Below are 27,934 nucleotides of genomic sequence, written 5' to 3' on the forward strand. Positions count from 1 at the left end.
AAAAATAAAAAATATGCACCATCACACAGCCACATCTTCTGAGGAAAAAACAAAATTTACGTTGATATTTTCTTATCAAGCAGATCTTAGAGTCACTGGGCTCATCCTTGTATATGCTAACCCCGTTACTACAGATTTACCATGTGACACACTGCAAAATGATACAGCCAGCAAGTATACAGTGGGTACAGAAAGTATTCAGACTCTTAAATTTTTCACTCTTTCATTGCAGCCATTCGGTAAATTCAGAAAAGCTCAGTTTTTTTTCTGCCAGTAATGTACACGATACCCAATCTTGACAGAAAAAAACAAAAGTAGAAATATTTGCAAATATATTAAACAAGACAAAATGAGATATTACATGGTCATAAGTATTCAGACCCTTTGCTCAGACACTCATATTTAAGTCACATGCTGTCCATTTCCTTGTGATCCTCCTTGAGATGGTTTTACTCCTTCATTGGAGTCCAGCTGTGTTTAAACTGATAGAACTGATTTGGAAAGGCACACACCTGCCTATATAAGACCTCACCGCTCACAGTGCATGTCAGACCAAATGAGTCAAAGAAACTGCCCAAGGAGCTCAGAGACAATTGTGGCAAGGCACAGATCTGGCCAAGGTTACAAAAGAATTTATGCAGTACTCAAGGTTCCTAAGAGCACAGTGGCCTTCAAAATCCTTAAATGGAAGAAGTTTGGGACCACCAGAACTCTTTCTAGACCTGGACGTCCAGCCAAACTGAGCAATCGTGGAAGAAGAGCCCCAAGATCACTGTGGCTGAGCTCCAGAGTTGCAGTAGGGAGATGGGAGAAAGTTCCACAAAGTCAACTATCACTGCAGCACTCCACCAGTCAGGCCTTTAGGGCAGAAAGGCTCAACAGAAGCCTCTCCTCAGTGCAAGACATATAAAAGCCCGCATAGAGTTTGCAAAAAAAACCACATGAAGGACTCCCAGACTATGAGAAATAAGATTCTCTGGTCTGATGAGACGAAGATAGAACTTTTTGGTAATAATTCTAAGCGGTATGTGTGGAGAAAACCAGGCACTGCTCATCCCCTGCCCAATACAATCTCAACTGTGAAACATGGTGGTGGCAGCATCATGCTATGGGGGTGTTTTTCAGCTGCAGGGACAGGACAACTGGTTGTAATTGAAGGAAAGATGAATGCGGCCAAGTACAGAGATATCCTGAAAGAAAACCTCTTCCAAAGTCCTCTGGACCTCAGACTTGGCCGAAGGTTCACCTTTCAACAAGGCACACAGCTAAAATAACAAAGGAGTAGCTTCACAACTCTGTGACCATTCATGACTGGCCCAGCCAGAGCCCTGACCTAAACCCAATTGAGAATCTCTGGAGAGACCTGAAAATGGCTAACCACCAACGTTCACCATCCAACCTGACAGAACTGGAGAGGGTCTGCAAGGAAGAATGGCAGAGGATCCCCAAATCCAGGTGTGAAAAACTTGCATCATTCCCAAGAAAGCTCATGGCTGTACTAGCTCAAAAAATAGGAATTACTACTTACCGGTAATGATGTTTCCAGGAGCCAACATGACAGCACGGTAGGAGTTGCTCCTTTGACCTTTACAGGGACAGGAAAACGCAAGAGGTTAAAAGCCCCTCCCCATCCCCCTTTCCTCAGTGATTTTTCTAAGTACCACACCAGGATGGGAGATAACACCATTTTATTAATGCAGAACGTACAACAACACGGTACATAATCAGACGGGAGGGAAATAAGAGTGCTGTCATGTTGGCTCCTGGAAACATCATTACCGGTAAGTAGTAATTCCTATTTTCCAGGACGCCACATGACAGCACGGTAGGAGAATGCCAAAGTAATCCCTATGAGGGTGGGACCTTCCTACCGAACAATGTTTGTTGATCAGTGAGAAGATCTAGTTGATAGTGCTTACAAAACGTGTGGGGACCAGACCACGTCGCAGTACGGCAAATTTGTTCTAGGGAAACCCCCGCTCTTTCCGCCCATGAAGTAGACAGAGCTCTGGTGGAGTGAGCCCTAAGGTGATAAGGTGAGTGGGGGGGGGGGGGGTCACGACCCACGGACTGGTAAGTAGCTGAAATAGTAGACCTAACCCACCGAGACAGAGTTGTCTTAGACACCGTCTTCCCTCGGTTTTTCCCCGCAAATTGCACAAAAAGGGTTGAATCTATATGCCAGCTCCGGGTAGCTTCCAAATAAGCCAGTACCGCTCTTCTGACATCCAGAGAGCGAAGGGATTCATTTGGGCGGTTGGAAGAGACGGAACAGAACGCCGGCAAGACCACTTCTTGTTCCAGATTAGTCACGGACACCACCTTCGGCCGGAACGTTGGATCAAGCTTCAAAATGATTCTGTCGGGCAGGATCTGGAGATATGGAGGACGAATGGATAAAGCTTGTAGTTCACCAATTCTCTTTGCGGTGGTAATGGCCACCAAAAAAAGCCGTTTTAAAGGATAATTGCTGAATGGAGACATCATCCAGAGGCTCGAACGGAACCTCGCATAGTCCATTAAGAACTAGACCCAGATCCCATGGAGGAACTGTGGATTGAATAGTAGGCCGCAATCTCTGAAGGCCTTTGACAAAACGGACAATCCAAGGATGGGAAGCGAGGGAAGTATCGAAGAACACACTGAGTGCCGAGATCTGGACTTTAATTTTACTGGGTTTCAGGCCCTGGCGGAAACCTTCTTGAAGAAAATCAAGGATCCTAGGAATATCCGGAATGGCACTGTCCCTCGGTTCTTCACCTAGGAAGGCACAAAACCGAGTCCAGATCCGCCGATAAATCGTCTGGGTAACCGGCTTCCTACTGGCTTGCAGGGTAGTAATAACCGCTGCGGATAAGCCCTTATTCTTCAAGAATCGCCCCTCAGGATCCAAGCTGACAGATGAAGATTGCGAAGATTCTGGTGGAACACCGGACCCTGGCTGAGTAGATCCTCCTGTAGGGGAAGGAGAACGGGCTCGTCCACCGCCATGTTGTTCAGGAGCGAGAACCAGCTCCTTTTTGGCCAAAATGGAACAATGAGGATGACTGTGGCCCTGTCCTGCTGGATCTTCTGAAGGACTCTGGCAATCAATGGAAGAGGGGGGAAAGCATATGCCAGTTCCATGACCCAAGGTTGAGACATCGCATCCACTGCTGCTGGTCGGTCGTTGTGATTGAGAGAGAAGAAGTTCTTGCACTTCGAGTTGTTCCTGGACGCGAACAGGTCCCAATGAGGCGTCCCCCACCGGACAATTAGTGACTGGAACACTGCGTTGTTGAGACACCAACCTGCGGGGTCGATCCGGTGTCTGCTGAGATAATCCGCCAGACAATTGTCTGATCCCTTCAGATGGACAGCCGAAATGGACAGAACAGAGGTCTCGGCCCAGCGGAAGATGAGGTGCGCCAAAGCTTGCAACTGGTGATGTCTCGGGCCGCCCTGGTGTCTGAGGAACGCCACCGTTGTTACATTGTCCGAGAGGATACGGACATGTTGACGTAGGAACAGGTGCTGTTTGCTGCTGAGGGCCTGCCAGACTGCGTTCAACTCCCTGTAGTTGGAAGAGTAGGCCATCAACCGGTTTGGCCATGTCCCCTGGAAAGAAACCTTGCCCACGTGTGCCCCCCAACCTGTTTGGCTGGCTTTCGGTAATGAGCGTAACTGATGGCGAGTAGTCCCAATGAACTCCCACCGAGAGATGCTCCTTGTTTGTCCACCATTGCAGAATGTGTCGGAGCCGCACTGGAAGGATGATCTTGCGGTTCAAGGTGGTTCGGCTGGTCAGCGAGCAGTGGCGACCCACTGGTTTTGAAAGGATCAGCTGCTGAAGCGGTCTTGAATGGAACTGGCTCCACCGTACACATGGGATACAGGACGTCATCAGACCCAACACCCTCATAGCCTCCCGGATAGTGCACTTCTCTTGACTTCGGAAGGCTCGTATCCTGCGTTGGAGTAATCTCACCTTCAGGGTCGGTAAGAATGACATTCTGGCGTCCGAGTCCAGAAGTATGCCTAGGAAGATCTTTCTGGATTCCGCCAGTAAATTTGATTTGTGAATGTTCACCATCCACCCCAGACTCTGGAGTTGGAATAGAGCGAGCTCCACCTGGCGGGACAATTCTCTTGGGTTGGCTGCAATGAGGAAGAGATCGTCTAGGTATGGAACGATGGTGACACCCAGTGTTCTTAGGTGGGCCACCACCTCTGCCATAACTTTTGTGAAGGTTCGGGGAGCGGATGACAGGACAAAAGGAAGACACCGGAACTGGTAGTGATAGATTACGCCCTGTTTTTCCAAAGCAAATCTCAGGAATTTTTGACAGGCGGGGTGTATAGCTATGTGATAATATGCGCTTGACAAGTCTATTGTGGCCATAACCGAATGCTGACTGATGAGTGGGATGGCCGATCTGATGGATTCCATACGGAATTTTTTGTAGCGAACAAACCGATTCAGGGGTTTGAGATTGATAATGGTGCGCACATCTCCCGACGGTTTTAGGACGGTAAAGAGACTGGAGTAGTGGCCCCTGAAGCGTTCCCGACGAGGAACCGGACGTATTGCTCGGATACGTAACAGATTTTGGACCTCGGACCAGAGATGGCAGGACGAGTCTGGGGAGCGAAATTGTGTGAGAAGAAATCTGTCGGGGGGCACCCGAGAGAATTCTATCAGGAGACCTCCTGATACCACTTGGAGAACCCAAGGATTGGACGTGATACGTTCCCACGCCGCTTGAAACTCCACCAGACGTCCGCCCACCTTGGCGTCAGGACCGATTTTGGTTTTTTCTAGTGTCAAAGGAGGGATTCCTCTCTTTTCCTCCTTTATAATAACTCCATCTACCCGTTTTACCCCTACTTTTGTAGTCAGGATTCCTAAAGGAACGAAACCGACGGGTAGGAGGTCCCCGACGAGACCTTTCCTCGGGGAAACCCCCTTTCTTATCAGATGCTTTTTCTAGTATATCGTCAAGAGCGGGACCAAAAACTCTCACACCTGAAAATGGGATAGCACACAATTTGTTTTTAGAGGCGCAATCCCCTGACCACGTTTTTAACCATATGGCCCTGCGGGCAGAATTAGTCAATGCTTCATTTCTAGCAGAAAATCTAATTGATTCCGCTGAAGCATCTGCCATAAATCCTGTGGCAAGTTTCAGGAGGGATATAGAATCCTGAACAGTCTCCCTGGGAACCCTATCCACAAACAGGGATTCTAGGTCATCTAACCACCTGGACATGGACCTGGCCACTGAAGTAGCCGCAATGTTAGTCTTGATAGTGGTGGCTGCAGCTTCCCATGCCCTTTTCAGAAGGCCGTCTGCCTTTCTGTCCATTGGGTCTTTCAACCCGGATGAGTCCTCAAATGGGATAGCAGTCTTTCTAGCTACCTTAGCCACCGGGACATCGATTTTAGGTAAATCTTCCCAATCCTTAATATCATCTGGTTCAAATGGGAGGCGAGCCCGAAATTCCCTGGGAATTACTAACTTTTTCTCAGACTCCTGCCATTCCTCCATTATCATTGCTCTGACATGGGGATTGACAGGGAACACTCGATGGCGTTGAGACCTGAGTCCACCGAACATTTCGTCCTGGACAGACCTTGGTTTCTCCTGCTCCTCCACCATCATTGTCTTTCTGACAGCTCGAAGCAGTTCATCCGTATCACAGGAGGAAAAGAGATACCGACGGCCCTCCTCTGGTGCCGGACCTGCCGTCTCCTCTTCTAACTGAGAATCAGAGTCATAAGAAATCTCTCCCTCTTCTGAAGAGATCCCCATGTCCTGTCGCTGTCGTTTGTGAGGCGTTTCTCGACATTCCTGGTGGGATGATGTACTGGCAATGACCGACTGCACTTCCTCGTGGATCATAGCTCTCATGTCCGTCAGCAGGGAATTTTGTTCACTGGAGACCAATTCAGCTATACAAGGGTCACATAACTGTTTTGTACAGGACTCTGACAGATGTGAATGGCAGACTGCACATTTTTTTGTCCTGACAGATTTCCTCTGAGCTTTCTTAGGAATAGTGCCGGTGCGCGTTGTGGAAGAATCCTAGAATGAAGGGGTAGACTGAATCAGGGACTACCCTTATTATCCCTGGTCCGAACCCAGGTACACCTGCACTTACGTGACCCTGGGACTCTGCAGGGGCTCCAGCATCTGACCGGTCATCCTCATCCATGACAAGCGAAATACAGAGAATACTGAGCCATCCCCCGGTTTTATTACCTGTTTGGGCGACGTCAGAGTCCATTCCCGCCTTCAGTGCTCCGTCCCGGATCACCTACTGCCTTCCAGGCCATCGCCATATTCCGTACCCGGAAATGCGGCGATCTCTGCACGGCGCATGCGTCAGCGTGCGTGTCATGCTGGAACGCATGGTCTGCGCAGACCCGGAAGTGCCCCATGGCCGGCAGTAGACAGCGGGCTGCCGACAGGGTGGATAAAAATCTTGATTTTTTTAAAAAAAAAAAATCAAAAAAATCAGATTTTTTTGATTTAAATCAGATTTTTTTGATTTAAATCATTTGATTTAAATCAGATTTTTTAATCAAGTTGTACACAAGCAAAACTTTGTCTTTTTGCAAATCTAATTGTTTTACACAAAAATATTAAAACAGTTGATTATGAAACCTAATAATTTTTATTTGCACTATTAAACACTCAGAATTGAACTACAGAGAGTAAGTACTTTTTAACAATAGCTTATCTCTAACGTTTGAAGTAAGCAAACATCTTCAGTGAATACATCAGTCCTTTACGCCTACTGTTTATTTAGGACTTTTAATAGGAAAACCAGTTGTCCTGCTTTAGCAGTTCCTAAGCGGTTTCGGACTGTTGTGTGCACAAAACCAAATGAAGAAAACAATCTCTCTACTCCTGCGGATGAAGCCGATGCAGTCAGTAGCTGAGTAGCTAGATTTATTATCTTTGCTGGAAGAACAAGTGATTGCGACTTCCACCAGTCCAGTGGTTTTAGTTCATTAACGACGTTATCTGCAAACATGTATTTTTGAAATGGTGCAGATTCACACTTTAATTTCAGCACAGTTGCCACAATGTCATGGTTAGTATTGGCGAGCCACTCCATTGCAGAGTTGATTTCCGCCTCAGATAATTTTTTCCCTCTGTAGATGGGATGCAAGATATTGGCTAAATAGTGTTCTTCTTTTAATGCTTGGTCCTTGCGGTGCTGTATTGCAACCTTTACATTGTTTGAGAGGTTCAAGAGATCTAGAGAACCTTCTAAATCTTTCCAAACTTCTGTGGCATCAGCTATGGTTGCAGTATCTTTCTGCATTTTATCCAACGCAATCAATATTGGCTTTAACCTTTCCAAAAGGTCCTCGGCATTTCTCTTCACACCAAGATTTAATACTTTGCTTCGTATATTAGCATCAATTTTATCCCGATGTGTTTCGCAAATGGACAGTAATTTTGACCAGTTGTTAATAAACAGTTCCAAGCAGTCAGCCAAGGTATTCCATCTAACATCTTGTGGTAGAACCAACTTCAGTCCTCCCATTTCCTTGTAGGTTGCATGTGCAAAATGATTATTGCGGAAATATTTAACAATTTCTACAACATGTTCCTTGACACCCAAAATATGCAGGTCTTTTGCCAAAAGATGCAACAAATGGGCAGAACAACCGTATGTAATGACATTTGTGTCATCCTGTGCCAGTTCCGCTCGCATTTTTGCCACATTGCTTGCGTTATCAGTAACTAAGCTCCTTACTTTACATCCAAACTGTTCTTGGCATTGGTGAATTGAGTTCTTAGCAATTTCAAGTAAATATTCAGCAGTATGTGAATTTCCAGATGTGTCGATTGTGTCTGTAAGGTAAGTTTCACCATCTTCTGTTGTGACACAAGTGCAAATTATGGGGTCGTTGTGGATGTTGCTCCAACCATCCAAGCTCATGTTAACAACCTTGTCTTTAAAATATTTTGTACAAGCCGCTCTTTCTATGTCGTATACAGCCTGAAGATGTTTTCCTGAGATATCAAATCTACTTGGTGGTTTGTAGCCTGGTCTAATTCCTTCGATCATTTGTACAAACAATGGGTGCTCAACTAGTCGGAAAGAAGAATTGGTTGCAAATATGAATTTAGCAATTAATTCATCAAAATGTTCTTTCTGGCTCGTCGTAGTCTTTAAGATGAATTTTTCTACACTTTGTTGCACGCAAAGTTTTTTTTTGGGCTGCTTTGTTGAAGTTGTACCCAGATATTGATTGTCACGTGCAGCACAAGCCATATTTGACCCTGAAAGCACAGAAATTAAAAATATAAATCGACTGCGTATTTGAAGAAATATAACAAAAATATTGAAACAAACTTTTTGAACAATGTAATGGTCCTCGTCCTATAAGGGCTGTCTCAAAAGTTATGCTACTCAAGTTTTCCGGTGAGGTTGCTGTAATACTGGTAACTAATATCAGAGCCTCAGCAACTGAAAAAAATTATGTCACAAAAGTTTTAAAAATTTTTTTTTTTTAAAATGGTCAATTTGGCAGACTTCAAAAGTGAATTGCAGCCTACAATAAAAAAAAAATAAGCGTATACACACTTTATTTTTACTTAAAGGACATGTGCACCTTTATTTTTTAAGGTGCAGCCAGTCACAGTGTGCACATGTCCTCTCCCCGCAGCTCTCTTACCTCCGATGTCAGCGCTGCGGGGATCCGTGGCTTCGTTCTGCCCGTCCGCGAGCGCGCCTCCATTCATTTCAATGGAGCGTGCGGCCCGCTGACGTCACGCCGCTGGATCACTGCGAGTAGGCCGCAACCGGAGGACGGGAGGCGGACGGTCAAAACGAAGCCACGGATCTCAGCGCTGCGGGGATCGGAGGTAAGAGCGCTGCGGGGGGGGGGGGGGGGGGGGGACATGTGCACCTTAAAAAAATAAAGGTGCACATGTCCTTTAGCGTTAATTTTCTGTGAAATATTGCCTTAACATAAATTTAAATTCTATACTGCAGAACTACCAGTGCTAGAAATTTTTCTTTTCATAGACTTTAACCATCCCAGTAAAATGTCTGTTAAAAAAATAGGTTGTAAATTAATTGCCAGACTTACCACTAGTACTAGGCTCCTGGTGCATAAGAAGCTGTGGGGGTTCATTGACATTAGTTGTATCACTATCAACATCTTCATTTCCCTTCTGGTTGCAGTTTTCATAATGTGATTTCAAACGGCAAACAAGTCCTTGGATATCCTTTTGACAGTATTTGCACTTTGCTCTTGCACCTTTCTTTCCAAGATCTGCTGCTGGCATCTCAACAAAATGAACCCAAATAGGGTCTCTCTTACGACCTGCTGTCATGGCTCACACAGATCACTTATGAAGTTTGATTGTTACTACAGCCTGAGCCAAGCACTGCTGATGTTACTACAGCCTGAGCCAAGTACTGCTGAAGTTTGGGCATGTCAACTGAATGCAGGGAAAAAGAAACTAAACCAAAACTGAAACCAAGCTAGAAGTGTGGAATTAAAGGGGCAGTATGAACAAAATGTGGAGGCTATTAATAGTTTATACAATTAAGACATGCTGCTTTTAAACACCTACCTATTGCCATATAGTAAAACAAAAAAGATTTTTACTTACTTTGGGGTCCCCCCCTCACCCTGGCGTTAGATCGTTGCCCCTAGTTTCGTCCGTGTAACTATGGGCGCACATGCACACTGCTCTCACTTCTCATTTTAATCGTGATTTATATTAAAAAAAAACCTTTTGATTTAAATCAGTGATTTAAATCATGATTAAAATCATGATTTAAATAGAAAAAAATCTTTTGATTTAAATCGTGATTTAAATCATGATTTAAATCGGCGTGATTTAAATCAATCCACCCTGGCTGCCGAGAGCCCTCACCTGAGGGAAGCGGCTTGTTGCCGGGAGATCTCGCTCCACCGGCCGGCTGAGGGACCTCTGCAGTAGAAGTGTCGGCCAGGGGTTGCTTGACCGGCAGGAAGGAGAGAGCAAGCCCCCCCGATCCGCCTGGACCCCGTACCTCCGACGGTAAGACTTGCGTCCGTCCTGTACAGGGACAGGAAAAACACTGAGGAAAGGGGGATGGGGAGGGGCTTTTAACCTCTTGCGTTTTCCTGTCCCTGTAAAGGTCAAAGGAGCAACTCCTACTGTGCGGTCATGTGACGTCCTGGAAAGGTTCCTTTCCTCAATACTGAGCAAAGGGTCTGAATAGTTATGACCATGTGATATTTCAGTTTTTCTTGTTTAATAAGTTTGCAAAAATTTCTACGTTTTTTTTTCTGTCAAGATGGGGTGCAGAGTGTACATTAATGAGAAAAAAAAACTTTTTTGAATTTACCAAATGGCTGCAATGAAAGAGTGAAAAATTTTGAGGGGTCTGAATACTTTGCGTACCCACTGTACAGTACATTGAAAAGACAACTGAAATGATAAAAGGAAATATTTTACCTTAGCAGCAAGGAGAGGCGCAGACATCAAGGGATTTGCAGACAAGTTCACAAGAATTTTTAATACGTGTATCTTATGGGGGGGGGGGAGAAAAAAAAAAACAGCATAAACGAAGATTACAGGCACCAATATTTTCATACATAAAATGCCGTTTACAGGGTAAAACGTACCTTGGTGGTGTCATTCCCTCCATCTAATAAGGTGAGGAAATTGGGAATATAATCAGCCATTTTCTCATGATAATTATTGGTGACTGACATATTAACTAACAGTCTTAGGCCAGCCAGCTGGACCTCAGAATTTATTGTAGATTCTGTGATACTTTTTAATACTTCATTTATAAAGACCTAAATAATAAATTGAGAAATCGTTAGAAAATGGGACATTAGTGACAGAAGGAAATTAAATACAGGAGATTACTGGTCACCATGAACAGTACCTTAGCTCGGACAGACCGCAATCCCAAGATTGAGACTATGGAATGGATCAAAAGATGCTCAGCCTCCGATTCATTCACTGTCAATGGGAGTGCTGAAGAAAACAAAGTGCAGTCCTCAGCTTTCAACAAAAGTCCCATAGGCAATGAGTGGCGAGCAGGTCGAGCATGATCACCTTAGCCCATTCAAGAAGGCGCTGCAGAGCCTGATCTTGGGATCACTGGAGTCCTATTGATCCTGGCCCCAGCAAACAGCAAGTTATCCCCTATCCTATGAATAGGAGCTAACTTGTGTTGTTTTTATACAGTAACTATGGGACTTTTTTATACCACTATAATAAGGAAAAAACTAGGAGCATTAAATGGCTTATAGTGCAAAGATTTTTATTAATCAAAGAAGTATGAAAAATATTTGAAAAACGCGCATTAAAAACAAGGTGCTACAAGATGTTACAAGAAAAGGGAAATAATCCTAGAGTGAGCAAACAATACAGTGTTCCATAGTGGGGATTCCAGGGAAGACAGCCAGTTAAATAAGAGGACATGGGGCATTGAATGAATCATTTAGACACCGTTGTCATACCAGATAGCAGAAGTATAGTTGCCAACAATGAGCACAATGTACTACATTGTCCTAAAATAAAAGTCTCCAAAAATCATAATGGAGTCTTACCCATAGAGAAAGTAGCCCCCACAGTGTGCCGCTGACTGCCTAGATAGATTTGCGATGCGCGTTTCGCGATGAAAGTTCACCACTTCCTCAGGAGAGATAAGAAAAGTCCATACTCCAGGACCTTAATTGCCCGGTCATGTGACTGGATTGGAAGTTGTGCAAAAGGACCTGGCTGCTCATACAGAAAATCCCGAGCCCTCCCTCGGCGCATGCACGCTTCATGTTCATTCATGTTCAGCGCCTGGGAACGTCCACCCCGGCTATCAAGGGAACACACTGGAGAATGCGAACGGTGCAGATAGTAACCAAGGACGCCGTACACCCACCCCCCCCCCCCGTTCCCATAGAGATGCCGGAGAGGGCTTCGCACGCAGGCGCACAGGTGGTCAGGAGAGGCTGTGCACATTTCATTACATAGTGGCAACATACAATGGCGACCCCCTCTGAGCAATGCAACCATAATGCACAGCATTTTCTTCTACAGTATTTAGGATGGAAAGTTGCAGCATACATGTTCTGTAAACTGCAGCTTAAACTGATGGCAAGTATTTTATAAACAGTGGTCTCAAGTAATCTGACCTGTATTTGTTCCTGATTTTGTAGGTTCATACTCAGGTTGTTGAGTGCATTCAGCGCACCAGCTTTTATTTTTGGATCAGGGTGCAAAAGGAATCCTCCAATAATTCGAAGACCGTCCAAATTTCTAATTATATCCTAAATCAAAGCAAATGTTTGTAAATTATTACCTAAGCGCTACAATATAGACGTATGCAGGATCAGACAGTTTACTTACATGATTTACAGAAAACGCTGCACTGTTACCGAGAGTGACCAAGATCTGCTCTATAGCTGGAGAATCACTGCTGCCCGACAGAAGCTGAAGCAATGATTCTAGATGATGGGCCTCCAGATTACCAACACACTTAGGAATGTTCTCAGATTGGACTCCTATGAGAAAAAAATATAACGTACTTGTAGAAAATTAAAAGTCCAGATTTTCAGAACACTCATGACTGACAGAAAGACATAAGGCTGCCATTATTGTACAATGTAAACATGTAACTCCCAGCATTAGGATGCAAATTAACTTCCAGAGAAGGGGTCCACATGAGTGTAGGGGGCTTGGGATCTGAGCTTCAGCCACGCACTGATTATGCCAACATCTGTTTCTAATAACTGTGCTGAAGCTGAGCTCTGGCAGCAGCTGTTAACCACTTAGATACTGCTGTCAAATATTGAAAGCAACATTGAAATGGAACGAGCTACGATGCTTGCGTGCATCAGTGCCCATTGGCCTTGCATGAGGCTAAATTTGGGGTCTGATGACGTACCATGGTAAGCCAAATTACATCTTGGCACTCTAATGAAGCTGAGGCACAGACTGAGCTTCATAGGAGACCATGCTGTTTTATGTTTAATATATCTTTATTATTATATTTATATCAAAACAAGGGTACAAAAAGTATAATTTTCAATTCACAGTTAAAAATTCTTATAAAGTATGTTTAGAGTAATGAGGCAGTCCAACAATAAGTTTCAACGCTTATGGCATCCTCTGCATATAGGAAATAAGGTTTCCAGAGTCACGTCGGAATCCAATTGGTGTTATACTGATCACCGAAAACCTATGAGAGCGTCACTTTTTTCAAAAAGAAACCCTCATATTAATTGTCTTTCATAAACTGTAACATATGTGATTATCTTATACTACTAAACTATTAGAAATAGTTTCAGGAACTCCCATTCCAGGATTTCCTTAAGGTAGAATACAAGAAAGAAGGGAATTTTGTTTACTTACCGTAAATTCCTTTTCTTCTAGCTCCAATTGGGAGACCCAGACAATTGGGTGTATAGCTACTGCCTCCGGAGGCCACACAAAGTACTACACTTAAAAGTGTAAGGCCCCTCCCCTTCTGGCTATACACCCCCCCGTGGGATCACGGGCTCCTCAGTTTTAGTGCAAAAGCAAGAAGGAGGAAAGCCAATAACTGTTTTAAATACAAATTCAACCCGAGAAACAACCTCGGAGAACTGAACTGTTCAACATGAACAACATGTGCACCCGAAAAAAACAAATTTCCTAAGAAAAACAGGGGGGTGCTGGGTCTCCCAATTGGAGCTAGAAGAAAAGGAATTTACGGTAAGTAAACAAAATTCCCTTCTTCTTTGTCGCTCCTAATTGGGAGACCCAGACAATTGGGACGTCCAAAAGCAGTCCCTGGGTGGGTAAAAGAATACCTTGTGATAGGGCCGTCAAACAGCCCTTTCCTACAGGTGAGCCACCGCCGCCTGAAGGACTTGTCTACCTAGGCCGGCATCCGCCGAAGCGTAGGTATGCACCTGATAATGCTTGGTAAAAGTGTGCAGACTCGACCAGGTAGCCGCCTGGCACACCTGCTGAGCCGTAGCCTGGTGCCGTAATGCCCAGGACGCACCCACGGCTCTGGTAGAATGGGCTTTCAGTCCTGATGGAATCGGAAGCCCAGCAGAACGGTAGGTGTGAAGAATTGGTTCCTTGATCCAACGCGCAAGGGTGGATTTGGAAGCTTGCGACCCTTTACGCTGACCAGCGACAAGGACAAAGAGTGCATCCGAGCGGCGCAGAGGCGCCGTGCGGGAAATGTAGATCCTGAGTGCTCTCACCAGATCCAATAAATGCAAACCTTTTTCAAATTGGTGAACTGGATGCGGACACAAAGACGGTAAAGTGATATCTTGATTGAGATGAAAGGAAGATACCACCTTGGGAAGAAATTCTGGAATTGGACGCAGAACTACCTTGTCCTGGTGAAACACCAGGAATGGAGATCTGCATGATAACGCCGCCAGCTCGGACACTCTCCGAAGAGACGTGACCGCCACTAGAAAGGCCACTTTCTGTGAAAGACGAGAAAGGGAAACCTCCTTCATAGGCTCGAAAGGCGGCTTTTGGAGAGCAATTAGAACCTTGTTCAGGTCCCAGGGCTCCAATGGCCGCTTGTAAGGGGGGACGATATGACAAACCCCTTGCAGGAACGTGCGTACCTGAGGAAGTCGCGCCAGGCGTTTCTGAAAAAATACGGATAGCGCGGAGACTTGACCCTTAAGGGAGCCAAGCGACAAACCTTTTTCCAACCCAGACTGCAGGAAGGAAAGAAAAGTAGGCAATGCAAAAGGCCAGGGAGAAACTCCCTGAGCCGAGCACCAAGATAGGAATATCCTCCACGTCCTGTGGTAGATCTTGGCGGAGGATGGTTTCCTAGCCTGTCTCATGGTGGCAACCACTTCATGAGATAAACCTGAGGCCGCTAGGATCCAGGACTCAATGGCCACACAGTCAGGTTCAGGGCCGCAGAATTCAGATGGAAAAACGGCCCTTGAGACAGCAAGTCTGGACGGTCTGGTAGTGCCCACGGATGGCCTACCGTGAGGTGCCACAGATCGGGGTACCACGACCTCCTTGGCCAGTCTGGAGCGACGAGAATGGCGCGGCGGCAGTCGGACCTGATTTTGCGGAGCACTCTGGGCAACAATGCCAGAGGTGGGAACACATACGGTAGCCGGAACTGCGACCAATCTTGAACTAAGGCGTCTGCCGCCAGAGCTCGGTGATCGTGAGACCGTGCCATGAAAACCGGGACCTTGTTGTGCCGTGACGCCATCAGGTCGACGTCCAGCATCCCCCAGCGGCGACAGATCTCCTGAAACACGTCCGGGTGAAGGGACCATTCCCCTGCGTCCATGCCCTGGCGACTGAGAAAGTCTGCTTCCCAGTTTTCTACGCCTGGGATGTGAACGGCGGATATAGTGGATGCCGTGTCTTCCACCCACGTCAGAATCCGCCGGACTTCCTGGAAGGCTTGCCGACTGCGTGTTCCCCCTTGGTGGTTGATGTATGCCACCGCTGTGGAGTTGTCCGACTGAATTCGGATCTGCTTGCCTTCCAGCCACTGTTGGAAGGCTTGTAGGGCAAGATAGACTGCTCTGATCTCCAGAACATTGATCTGAAGGGTGGACTCTTTCCGAGTCCACGTACCCTGAGCCCTCCTGAACCTCCTGGTTTTTACGTGTTTGTTGAGCAGCTTTAGATCCAGGACGGGACGGAACGACCCGTCTTTCTTTGGCACCACAAACAAATTGGAGTAAAAACCGTGACCTTGTTCCTGAAGAGGAACAGAAGTCACCACTCCTTCCGCCTTTAGAGCGGACACCGCTTGCAGCAGAGCATCGGCTCGGTCGGGCGGTGGGGAAGTTCTGAAGAAGCGAGTTGGAGGACGAGAGCAGAACTCTATCCTGTACCCGTGAGACAGAATGTCTCTCACCCAACGGTCTTTGACCTGTGACAACCAAATGTCGCCAAAGCGGGAGAGCCTGCCACCGACCGAGGATGCGGAGAGAGGAGGCTGAGAGTCATGAGGAAGCCGTCTTGGTAACGGTTCTTCCGGCTGGCTTTTTTGGGCGTGATTGAGTCCGCCACGAATCTGAGCCCCTCTGATCCTTTTGAGTCCTTTTGGACGAGTAGAATTGGGACCTGCCTGAGCCTCGAAAGGACCGAAAACCAGACTGTCCCCTCCTCTGTTGAGGTTTGTTTTGTCTGGGCTGAGGTAAGGATGAATCCTTACCCTTGGAGTGTTTAATGATTTCATCCAAACGCTCACCAAACAATCGGTCACGAGAAAAAGGCAAACTGGTTAAGCACTTCTTGGAAGAAGAATCTGCCTTCCATTCTCTCAACCACAGGGCTCTGCGTAAAACCACAGAGTTGGCTGACGCCACCGCCGTACGGCTCGTAGAGTCTAGGACAGCATTAATCGCGTAAGACGCGAATGCAGACATTTGAGAGGTCAAGGGTGCCACCTGCGGAGCAGATGTACGTGTGACCGTGTCGACCTGTGTAAGCCCAGCTGAAATAGCTTGGAGTGCCCATACGGCTGCGAATGCTGGCGCCAACGACGCTCCAATAGCTTCATAGATGGATTTTAACCAGAGCTCCATCTGTCTGTCAGTGGCATCTTTAAGTGCCGCCCCATCTTCCACTGCAACTAGAGATCTGGCTGCAAGCCTGGAGATTGGAGGGTCCACCTTGGGACACTGTGTCCAGCCCTTGACCACGTCAGGGGGAAAAGGATAGCGTGTATCTTTAAGCCGTTTGGAAAAACGCTTATCTGGATAAGCGTGGTGTTTCTGGATTGCGTCTCTAAAGTCAGAGTGGTCCATAAACGTGCTTAATTTACGCTTGGGATACCTGAAATGGAATTTCTCCTGCTGTGAAGCTGCCTCCTCCGCAAGAGGAGCTGGTGGAGAAATGTCTAACATCCTATTGATGGACGCTATAAGATCATTCACTATGGCGTCACCATCCGGGGTATCTAGATTGAGAGCGGCCCCAGCCTCAGACTCCTGATCAGTTACATCCGCCTCATCACACAGAGAGTCGTCCCGCTGGGACCCTGACCAGTGTGATGAAGTTGAGGGTCGCTCATAGCGAGCCCGCTTAGGTTGTCTGGGACTGTCGTCCGAGTCAGAGCCGTCACCCTGGGGTGCATATGACACCCCCGGAGCTAGGAAGTGGTCCAGCTGAGGGGGACCAGGGGGCAATGGATCAACCGTGCCCATGGTCTGAGTTACTGGTCTAGACTGCAATGTTTCAAGAATTTTAGACATAGTCATAGACAATCTGTCAGCAAAAGCTGCAAACTCCGTCCCTGTCACCTGGACAGCATTTACAGGTGGTTCTCCCTGGGTCACCTCTAGCAGCGGCCCCGGCTGAGCAATTGCCACAGGGGCCGAGCACTGCACACAATGGGGGTCAGTGGAACCTGCCGGTAGAGTAGCCCCACATGCGGTACAAGCAGCATATAAAGTCCGTGCCTTGGCACTTTTGCTTTTTGCGGACGACATGCTGTTATCTCCTTGAGAAATCTAAGGAGGGTATATAGCAGAAAACCACCAGCGACTGTACAGTGCAAAGTATTGCCAGCACAAAATACAAAGTACACTATGGCACAAGTGGGGGAGAGCCCTTGAGGGCTGCTTACCGCCCGCTGAAAAGCGGGTGTGAGATCGTAGAATCCCTTGTCTGGGTCTCCCAGCCTCCCCTCCGCAGTTCAGCGTGCAGGCAGGAATGGCTGCCGGCGTCCTGTGAAGAGGGGCGGACCGTGGGCGTCCCAAACAAAAGAGCGGGAAACTGCGTCCCCCTGTGCCTAGTGTGAGGGCTGGAGTATGTAAAACAGACTCCAGCTCTTAACGCTGCTGGACTGTACAGCGTCCCGCCCTCCTCCTGACTGGCAGGTCCGGGGGCGGGAACGATACGAACTAGGCCGCAAAAGCCGGGGACTGTAGTAATCTAGCGCGGCCGTCATATATGCACGGCCAGCGCGGAAGTCCCCGGCGCACCACAAATCCCAGCCGCGACCAGTAAACACTGACCCCAGCGGCCGGATCGGCCGATCGTACAAAGTCACCTCACTCAGCAGAGCTGTAGTGAGTAACGGCACCAGCGCAGCAGCGCTGTTTACCCCGGCGCACTAACACACCCAGCAATGCTGCAGTGTGCGTGCGATAAGCACGGGGACACGGAGTACCTTGATGGAGCAGGGTCCTGTCCCTGAGAAAACTCCGCTCCGTATCCAGCAGATCCTCCAGGGGCTGTGGATGGAGCATGGCCTCAGTGCCCGGAGACCGGTAAAGTCCCACTTCACCCAGAGCCCTAATGGGGATGGGGAAGGAATCAGCATGTGGGCTCCAGCCTCCGTACCCGCAATGGGTACCTCAACCTTAACAAACACCGCCGACAGAAAGTGGGGTGAGAAGGGAGCATGCTGGGGGCCCTAGTATGGGCCCTCTTTTCTTCCATCCGACATAGTCAGCAGCTGCTGCTGACTAAACAGTGGAGCTATGCGTGGATGTCTGGCCTCCTTCGCACAAAGCATAAAACTGAGGAGCCCGTGATCCCACGGAGGGGTGTATAGCCAGAAGGGGAGGGGCCTTACACTTTTAAGTGTAGTACTTTGTGTGGCCTCCGGAGGCAGTAGCTATACACCCAATTGTCTGGGTCTCCCAATTAGGAGCGACAAAGAAAAATTAATTAGAAAGAAATAGAAAGAAGACATAAAGCAGGAAGGGAGAATAAAGAGAGGGAAGAGAAAAAGAAGATAGGGGAAAAGTATTACCATGATGTCACCCTGCCATCCACCTCGGTCACATGGCCCACTCATCGTAGGCCCCTTCTATTCTAGAACACCTTGTGTTAGCCAGATCTGAAATTGTTGAGATTCTCTAAATTCAATCCAGGGGTATCAGATTGTGAACCAAGTCTGAGTTGTGTTTGTATTAGATGCCCTCAGCTCCTCCATACCACGTATAGTATCTAGTGTTTCAACCCAATCTACTCTCTTCAACTCATAAGATGTTCTCCAGTGTCTAGGAATAATCTGTCTCATTGAGATTATGAAGTAAGATAAGAGATCTATTTTGGAGACCGATCCATTAAACGTGGAGAGTAATGCTATCTCTGGCATAGGATCACTTCCAAGTGCGTAAGATGGTTATATAGGGAGAAAATTTCGTCCCACAGTTTTCTAACCGCTGTGCATGTCCACGATACGTGTAGCATTGTCCCCGGTGATCCCCGACACCTCCAACACTCGCCTGCAACCTCTGGGAAAATCCTGTGAAGTTTGTCTAGCGTTCTGTACCGTCTAGATAAAATTTTATAAATTTAGTTCTTGTTTCCTACTGGATACTGTTACTTTGCGTGTTAAAGTGAATGTTTTGTTCCACATTTTTTTAGGGAAAACACGACCCAGCTCTCTATGCCACTGGTCTACGTATCCGGGCAGGCCCTCTCTCCCACTCTGTAGCGACACTATTTTATAGATTGTAGAAATAACATGAGTTGGTGTCTCTTGAGCAATACATAGCCTTCTTTCAAAATGGGTTATTTCCTCATCAGATCTGGACCCTGGTGTCAAAGAGTCCACATAGCTTCGGAGCCGAAGATAAAGAAACCAGTGCCCCGGTTCCGTCCTTCTGTCTCCTAATAGGGACTTCAGTGTTTTACAAGCTGAGGAGAACACTACATCCCTAACACGGGGAATTCCCATTGTGTAAACAGAGATAAGACTGGGGTGGAGCTCGTGTAACCAACAAGGGAACTGAGGATTACCCACAAGAGGCGTCAGGGGTCCTGGATTTTTGGTCAAGCCATATCTCCTATTGATAGTGCGCCATGCGCCAATTAGGGAGAGGAGGAATGGAGTCAGTTCTATGTTCAATAATTGATCACCCGAGGACAACCAAAAAATTCCCAATGCACTAGCTGGAGCCAAAATATGTTCCATTTCTACCCATAATTTATTCTCTTTATTATGTAATAGGTCCGGAATACAATTTCCCACTGCCGCCGCATGGTAAGCTTTAAAGTCAGGTAGCCCCGTCCCTCCTTCCCACCGTGAGCGTGTTACTAGAGAATGTTTCAAACGAGATTTAGTACTGTGCCAGGCAAAATGCCATATCATCCTTCTTAGTTTAACCCCTTCACGACCATGGACGGATATATCCGTCATGGATCGTGTCCCGGTAAGCCCCGCCCCCAGCCGCGGGCAGGCGGCGTGGATCGGCACACATATCAGCTGTTTTCAACAGCTGACATGTGTGCCTACATGTTCCGAGTGGAATCGCATTCCACCCGGAACATTAACCCCTCAGATCTCGCTGCCAAAGTCTGGCAGCGAGATCTATATGCGCGCAGCCATGTTTTTTACTTACCGCCGCCCCCTCCGGATGTCACGTGAGTGATCACGTGACGTTCGGTGGTTGCCATCGTAGCACAGGGTCATGTGATGACGCCTGCTGCTATGAAGTTTCACTTTCATTCTTCCTCGGCACGGAGCAGAGGAAAAAAGAAAGTGACTATTTCTGCTGTTTACAGCGGTATAGCTGTGATCAGCAGATAGCGATCAGCAATCGGATTGCTGATCGCTATAGCCCCCTAGGGGGACTAGTAAAATAAAATTAAAAAAAAGTAAAAAAAAAAAACAAAAAACTAAAAAGGTCAAATCACCCCCCTTTCCCCCCATTGAAAATTAAAGGGTTAAAAAATAAATAAATATACACATATTTGGTATCGCCGCGTTCAGAAATGCCCGATCTATCAAAATATAAAATCAATTAATCTGATTGGTAAACTGCGTAGTGGCAAAAAAATTCCAAACGCCAAAATTACGTTTTTTGGTCGCCGCAAGTTTTACGCAAAATGCAATAACAGGCGATCAAAACGTAGCATCTGCGCAAAAATGCTACCATTAGAAACATCAGCTCGAGACGCAAAAAATAAGCCGTCACTGAGCCATAGATCCCAAAAAATAAGAACGCTACGTGTTTCGGAAAATGGCGCAAAACGTGCGCGACTTTTATTGGACAAACTTGTGAATTTTTTTTAACCCCTTAGATACAAGTAAATCTATACATGTTTGGTGTCTACAAACTCGCACCGACCTCAGGCATCATACCCACACATCAGTTTTACCATATAGTGAACACCGTGAATAAAACATCCCAAAAACTATTGTGCCATCACACTTTTTTTGCAATTTTTCCACACTTGGAATTTTTTTGCTACTTTCCAGTACACCATATGGTAAAACTTATGGTTTCATTTAAAAGTACAACTTGTCCCGCAAAAAACAAGCCCTCATATGGCAAGATTGACGGAAAAATAAAAAAGTTACGGCTCTCGGAAGAAGGGGAGCAAAAAACAAAAACGCAAAAACGGAAAGTGCCCCGGGGCTGAAGGGGTTAAGGAAGAAGGACTCTCCCAAATTGTACAGGATGGTCTGGAATAAATATAAAACTCTGGGTAAAATATCCATTTTTATAGTGTTAATTCTACCAAACCAAGAGATTGGAAGGTTGTGCCAATTTGTGAGGTCCCTCTGGATGGATTGCAAAAGGTCTGGAAAGTTTAGGTCATATACGGTTTGGGGGTCTGCTGGTAGTTTAATCCTTAGATAATTAATAAAACTGCTACTCCATTTAAATGGGAAGGAAGATTTAAGTGCTCTCTCTTCTTCAGAAGAGAATGAAACATTTAATATTTCCGTTTTCTGGAGGTTAACCTTAAAATTGGATAATCTTCCAAATTTCTCAAACTCAACCAGAACAGCCGGCAGGCTTATCCTTGGTTGAGTAACGTAGAGCAGTAAATCGTCCGCAAACACGGCCATCTTATGGGAACAGGGACCCACTTGTATTCCACTGATTGAACGGTTCCTCCTAATAGCGTTTGCTAAAAACTCCATCACTATGATGTATATGTATGGGGACAATGGGCACCCCTGTCTGGTGCCGTTCCTAATATCAAGTGGGCTGGACAAGCGACCATTTATGCTCACCTGAGCAGTAGGAGTTTGGTTAGTGCCATTATCCAATTTCTCAACCGAGGACGGATCCCTATCCCCTGAAGGGAGGCATCAAGGAAACCCCAACGAACCCTTTCGAATGCTTTTTCAGCATCTACCGTTAAAAAGCAAGCAGGGATTTTTTGTTTTCTAGCCCAGGAAATCAAAGATATGGTTCTAATGGTGTTGTACCGTGCCTCCCTCCCAGGGACAAACCCTACCTGATCCTTGTGGATTAATTTTGGGATATGTGGGTGCAGGCGAAGTGCAATTATCTTGGAGTATAGTTTAACATCGATGTTAATAAGCGATATTAGTCTGTAGTTGGCACATACTAAGGGATCCCTCCCCGGCTTGGGAATAACCGCTATCCGGGCTTGGAGAAATTGTTTAGGAAAGCCACATGTTTTAAATATAGAATTAGAAGCTTTCAGCATCAGAGATCCACATGCCTCACAATAAATATATATAAAACCGAGGGGTGAGGGCATCTGGACCTGGACTCTTCCCCACTTTAAGATCGCTGATAACTTCTTTAAGTTCCGATTCCGTAAAATCAGCTTCCAACTCCTCTGCCTCCTCCACACCCAACCTCCCTGGATTATTTTCTCGTATGTAATCTCGCATGTCCTGGTCAAAATTTACAGCATCTTACATATGTTCTGATGCTATGTTATATAATGATGCATAATATTTCTTAAATTCATCTAGGATGTCTGATGTGGAATGGATGTGGGTCCCCAACTTTGTGTTAAGGGATCGGATGTTGTGCCTGTCTGGGATGTAGAGTCCGGGCAAGCAGTCTTCCACTTTTGGGAGACCATGCTTTTTTAACTGTCATTTTAATTTGTATTTCATAATATAATAATTTGCATAAAAATATGACATCAGAGAAATCTGCTTCTTTCTCCTCCTGAATGAATTGGTGCATCTTTGTAGATGGGAGGAAGAGGCTTTGAATCTAGATCCTGATCCTTCATTACATGAAATGTTATCAGCACCAGTCATCTACCTCAGCAATGTAAAAAATACACTGCTCAAAAAAAAATAAAAGGGAACACTAAAATACCATTTTTTTGTTTAAGTGTTCCCTTTATTTTTTTTTGAGCAGTAATTCATAATATATATTTATAGATAGATACCGTATTTTTCGGACTATAAGACGCACCTGACCATAAGACGCACCCTGGTTTTAGAGGAGGAAAATAGGAAAATAAAATTTTAACCAAAAAATATGGTCATGACACACTTATGGGGCGAGGATCTGCTGCTGACACTGTTATGGGGGTAATGTCCCCAAATTCTCTACGAAGGTACCCCATTCTGATAAGGATCCTCCTGCCTTGTATATGATCCTGCTCATATACCCCCCCATCCTGCTAATAATATACCCCCCATCCATCCTGCTAATAATATACCCCCCATCCATCCTGCTCATGATATGCCCCCATCCATCCTGCTCATGATATGCCCCCATCCATCCTGCTCATGATATGCCCCCATCCATCCTGCTCAAGATATGCCCCCATCCATCCTGCTCATGATATGCCCCCATCCATCCTGCTCATGATATGCCCCCATCCATCCTGCTCATGATATGCCCCCATCCATCCTGCTCATGAAATACCCCCATCCATCCTGCTCATGATATACCCCCATCCATCCTGCTCATGATATACCCCCATCCTGGTAAATGGCGTGTATCCTGTGGCACAGGAAAAAAAAATAAACGTTTATACTCACCTTTCCTCACTCCCTGAAGCACCGATCTCTGTCTCAGCTGCAGCGCCGCTGTGTGGAGCCGTCACCGTTGTCTGCAGCATCGAGTCTTCCTGTCTGTGCCGGCGGTAAGCTGATCGATTCTGGTGGATACTAGCGGCGTGCACAGGGATGACGTCATCGCGGTACGCGCCGCTAGTGTCCAGATCAGCTGACCGCCGGCACAGACAGGAAGACGCGATGCTGCAGGGGGGCGGCTCCACACACGGTGACGGGTGAGTACACTGATTCACTGCACCCCGCGCTGATAATGATGCACGGGGGGCAGTGAATACAGCCGCACATGATCACTCCAGGCTGTAGTTGCCAGGGGTGATCACGGCTGGCTGCTAATTATGCACTCCCCCTTCCCACCCATCACCCCGCCCACCTGTCAGCGCCGGTTTCGCTGAGAGATGATGGGCGGGAGGATGGGCGTGCATATGTAATGAGCGGGCCCACGTGGTCACGGCAGGCTGCTACAGCCTGCTCGTGCCGCCGATGACCCGCTCCACCGCGGCACCCTCATTCCCCGCACCCGCAACCTTATAGTCAGACCATAAGACGCACCCCCCACTTTCCCCCAACATTTGGGGGGAAAAAAGTGCGTCTTATGGTCCGAAAAATACGGTATATCTATGTAGTGTGGGGTGCACCAACATTGCTAGCTGACAATAATCACGGGTGCTACAACATGCAGAAATAAGGCAATGACACAAGAAAAAGAGCTCTGCATGAACACGTGCACACAGAGAATAAATATAGACAATAAGTTTACATACGGTATTTACTATCAAAAACATTTTATTACAATAAATGTTAACCACAAACAATGATAAAAACATTTAAAATACCAAACAACCCCCACACCTCGAGTGGATCAAGTCCACAATCGAGTAACTGCCCCAATAAGCAATGCAATTGTATAGAACCTGTAGTAATCAAAAATAACAAACCACAATAGCCTAAACACAAAAACTGGAGGATCAGAGTAAAATAGATAGCCAGGATATAAAAGCCACCTTCAATAAATTATGCACATAATAGTAAGCACAACAATTGCATATAGAGTTCCTGTGCATGATATGTGCACTAATCAAAGCAGAAATCCACCAAGAGGACTCGGTGATGTGCTATATGGTGTGGTAGAGAGCAATAATACAAATAGTTAATGATAACCCCAGAGCCAGCTAATGCTGAGCCTGAGGCAGCACACATAGGTCAAGTAATAAGAACCTGGTAGCTCCAGGAAAGGAAATTGAGAGACACAAGCGGCTACAGGAGGACCCAAATAGACCTGGGGGTGGAGGTAGAGAAGACCCTACGCGTGTCGCCGCGCACAGTGGCTTCGTCAGGGGTCTACCTCCACCCCCAGGTCTATTTGGGTCCTCCTGTAGCTGCTTATGTTTTTATCACTGTTTGTGGTTGGCATTTATTGTAATAAAATGTTTTTGATATTAAATATGTAAACTTATTGTCTAGATTTATTCTTGGTGTGCACATGTTCATGCAGAGCTCTTTTTCTTCTGTCTTCACTGAACACATATTACCCATGAGTTCAGAATGAATGATCATTTCAGGAGAAAGAAGCAGATTTCTCTGATAAGATATATTGCAGCGTTTTTTCCACGTGTTTTATTATATAAAAATTAAAACGACAGTTATTCCAAAGGCTTCGGCTACATGGAAACATTCGTAGCATGTCAGCAATTCTCACAAAGTCACATAACACCTGTACAACCTGTCCCTGACTTCTTCTTGTGTGACTATTTTAGAGCTATGATTTTGCTATTAATGAGTTGTCAACTACTAGGACAACCCTTTTCAATACACATTCCCTTATCAAAATAAGGCTGGACTCACACGAACGTATTAAAAAACGGTCCCATTCTCGTGTGCGAGAGTCAGACGAATTTTTCTCACTTGTCATCAGTGTGCTCTCCGTGTGCTGTCAGTATGCTGTCCGTGTGCAATCCGTTTTTTTCTCAGCAGCTATTAGTCATTTACAGTCAATAACATGAACATTTACAGTGTTCTATACTACATGATAGAATTGTATTCATAAAAACGGATGTCACTAGGATGGTCCGTGTGCCGTCCGTTTTTTTTCTCGCATGAATACGCAGCATGCTGCCGCTTTTCTCGCATACAGAATCTGGATGCGAGAAAAGCTGACCAACAGCTCGCACTCATAGAATAACAGTGGTCCGAGTGTAACGCGAGAATTTCTCGCCTTGCTCTCGTCCGATTTTCACGCTCGTGTGAGCGTACCCTAAAGCTTATACTCACCGCCGGCTTCTGTCACCCTGCTTTCGGACAAATTAGTTAATTAACAGGAAGTGAGAGTTGCGTCTGCTGTTCACTTTCCGTTGACAGCTGCTGTGTCTGAAGATGGGGAGAGAGAAGTCGGCGGTGATTGGTTGCGGGGCTCGCATGATGACACAACCTCACGTGAGCTCATTTGTGATTAGGTCGTAATGCGATAGAAAATCATTAGAGGCAAATTCTTGATACATATGGCTTAGACCTTGTTCACACACTGCTTTTTTTTTGCGTTTTTGGTGCAGAAATTTCTTGAGAAAATAGTTGTAACCTTTCTGCAAACTTTCCCCAGCAAAACCTATGGAAAAAAAATTAGCTGTGAGCACACTGCGTTTTTTCTCAAGAAAATTCTTTCTGCAGGATTTCTTCAGAAAAAGATTGAGCGTGTCACTTTTTTTCAGGTATCTGCGTTTTTTGCCATACAGTAGATAATGGTAAAAAAAACGCAGGAACCAACCTGTGGACAAAATGTACCAAAAACGCATCAAACCCGAGGTAAAAACGCATGCGGTTCACGGTGCGTTATTGGTGCGTTTTTTGACCGCAAGTACACTAATTTTTCAGACAAAACATTTGAGAAAAATCCTTTTTCTAGTGTGAACAGAGCCTTAAAGGGTTTGTCTATTATTTTCCATCCCCTTCTCATTCCCCATGTTCTGGTACTCGCTCTCCCAGGGCTCACGTGACACTTATGATATGTGAGCCCGCTCCCAAGCGGCTCCAGCTTCTCTCTCCCCGCCTCTGGACATGGGTAATGGACATCAGGATGTGAGCGGTCAGCTGCAGCTGTAACTTCCTACTAATTACATAACCGTCCAAAAGGTGGGGAGAGAGAATCTGGAGCTGATTGGGAGCAGGGCTGACGTGTCAAAAGTGTCACGTGAGCCCCAGGAGAGAGAGTGTCAGAACATGGGGAATGAGAAGGCGATGGAAGTAATAGACAAACCCTTTAATATCCACACACTAGACTGCAGTGGCAGGATTGCCAACAGCCCAGAATCCCAGGACAGCCTGTAATAATAGGGCACTTTTTTCACCTGTCCATAAAAAAAAAAAAAAAAAATACAAAAACATTTAACACATCTGATTTTTATTTGAAGCTGAAGAAGCTTCCACATTACGTAACTAATCCTGTACAGTGGCTGCAGCGGTCACAATTCTGGGCTGTACACATCACTTTCTAATGCTCATGATTTATTATGGTTTTCCCATGAGTCCATACACATGGGGTTTCTGGGATTTTTTTGATAAGCCGTCCTGATTAAAAGGCAAGCTGGCCGCCCTGTGTAGTACTGCATGCCCTACTACATACAGCCTGGGGAAGCGCGTCTGCTTTGTTGCTATGGGTAAAGGACACACGGGGCCTCCCACACTGCCGTGCAGGGCTCCTCCTCACCTGCGCTCCTTCTCACCGTCATTCCCCGCACTCGGTCCTGTAGTCCGCTCCCGCCTCTCTTCCCCCTGGCGGACAGCGCCCTGTAGAGGCAGTAACACACTCCTGCACCGAGCGCTGCGGTCAGCAGGCTTCTGGCCGCCGTCATCCTCCCGGCATGGGACATTTTCCCGAAGCACGCCGAACTCTAGTGACGTCACTCCTCTCTGTTCTGGGAACACGTGACTAGCGATGTCGCTTCTGAGGACTAATTCCCGCCCACTAAGCACGTGGTAAGCCGCACATTGCAGAGTACAGAAGTGAGGCACATGCCGCAGTCTCCCCGGTCTGCCGGCTACATACACCTCCCTCCTTCCATGAACTGTGACCCGCGTCTACTCTACGGTCCTTTCCTGTCAATGGGGGGTCATTAGGGCTCTGATTGTGGAGGCGGGGTCTGCCCCTATGGGAGGGCTGGGTGGTTGCTAGGAGACAGTAGACGCCAGTGTCAGTGCACCGAGTGGCAATCACTGACAC

The 27,934-nt window shown here is 46.4% G+C and overlaps 2 protein-coding genes across 2 annotated transcripts in view; one reads left to right on the top strand and one right to left on the bottom strand.

Moving 5' to 3' along the window:
- ARMC10 (armadillo repeat containing 10) overlaps positions 1–27,644 on the bottom strand; it is a 36,255-nt gene extending 8,611 nt beyond the window's left edge. The window contains exons 1-5 of the mRNA XM_075345193.1: positions 27,422–27,644; positions 12,360–12,514; positions 12,146–12,280; positions 10,628–10,804; positions 10,458–10,529 (exon numbers count right to left, since the gene is read on the bottom strand). Coding sequence (XP_075201308.1) covers positions 10,458–10,529; positions 10,628–10,804; positions 12,146–12,280; positions 12,360–12,514; positions 27,422–27,584 — 702 coding nt within the window. The 5' untranslated portion in view covers positions 27,585–27,644. The remainder of the gene's footprint in view (positions 1–10,457; positions 10,530–10,627; positions 10,805–12,145; positions 12,281–12,359; positions 12,515–27,421) is intronic.
- The window catches only part of FBXL13 (F-box and leucine rich repeat protein 13), a 400,423-nt gene continuing 399,929 nt past the window's right edge, over positions 27,441–27,934 (top strand). The window contains exon 1 of the mRNA XM_075345189.1: positions 27,441–27,690. The gene's annotated coding sequence lies outside the window, so the exon portion shown is untranslated. The remainder of the gene's footprint in view (positions 27,691–27,934) is intronic.

Source organism: Anomaloglossus baeobatrachus, chromosome 4, assembly GCF_048569485.1.
Source record: "Anomaloglossus baeobatrachus isolate aAnoBae1 chromosome 4, aAnoBae1.hap1, whole genome shotgun sequence".
Taxonomy (NCBI): domain Eukaryota; kingdom Metazoa; phylum Chordata; class Amphibia; order Anura; family Aromobatidae; genus Anomaloglossus; species Anomaloglossus baeobatrachus.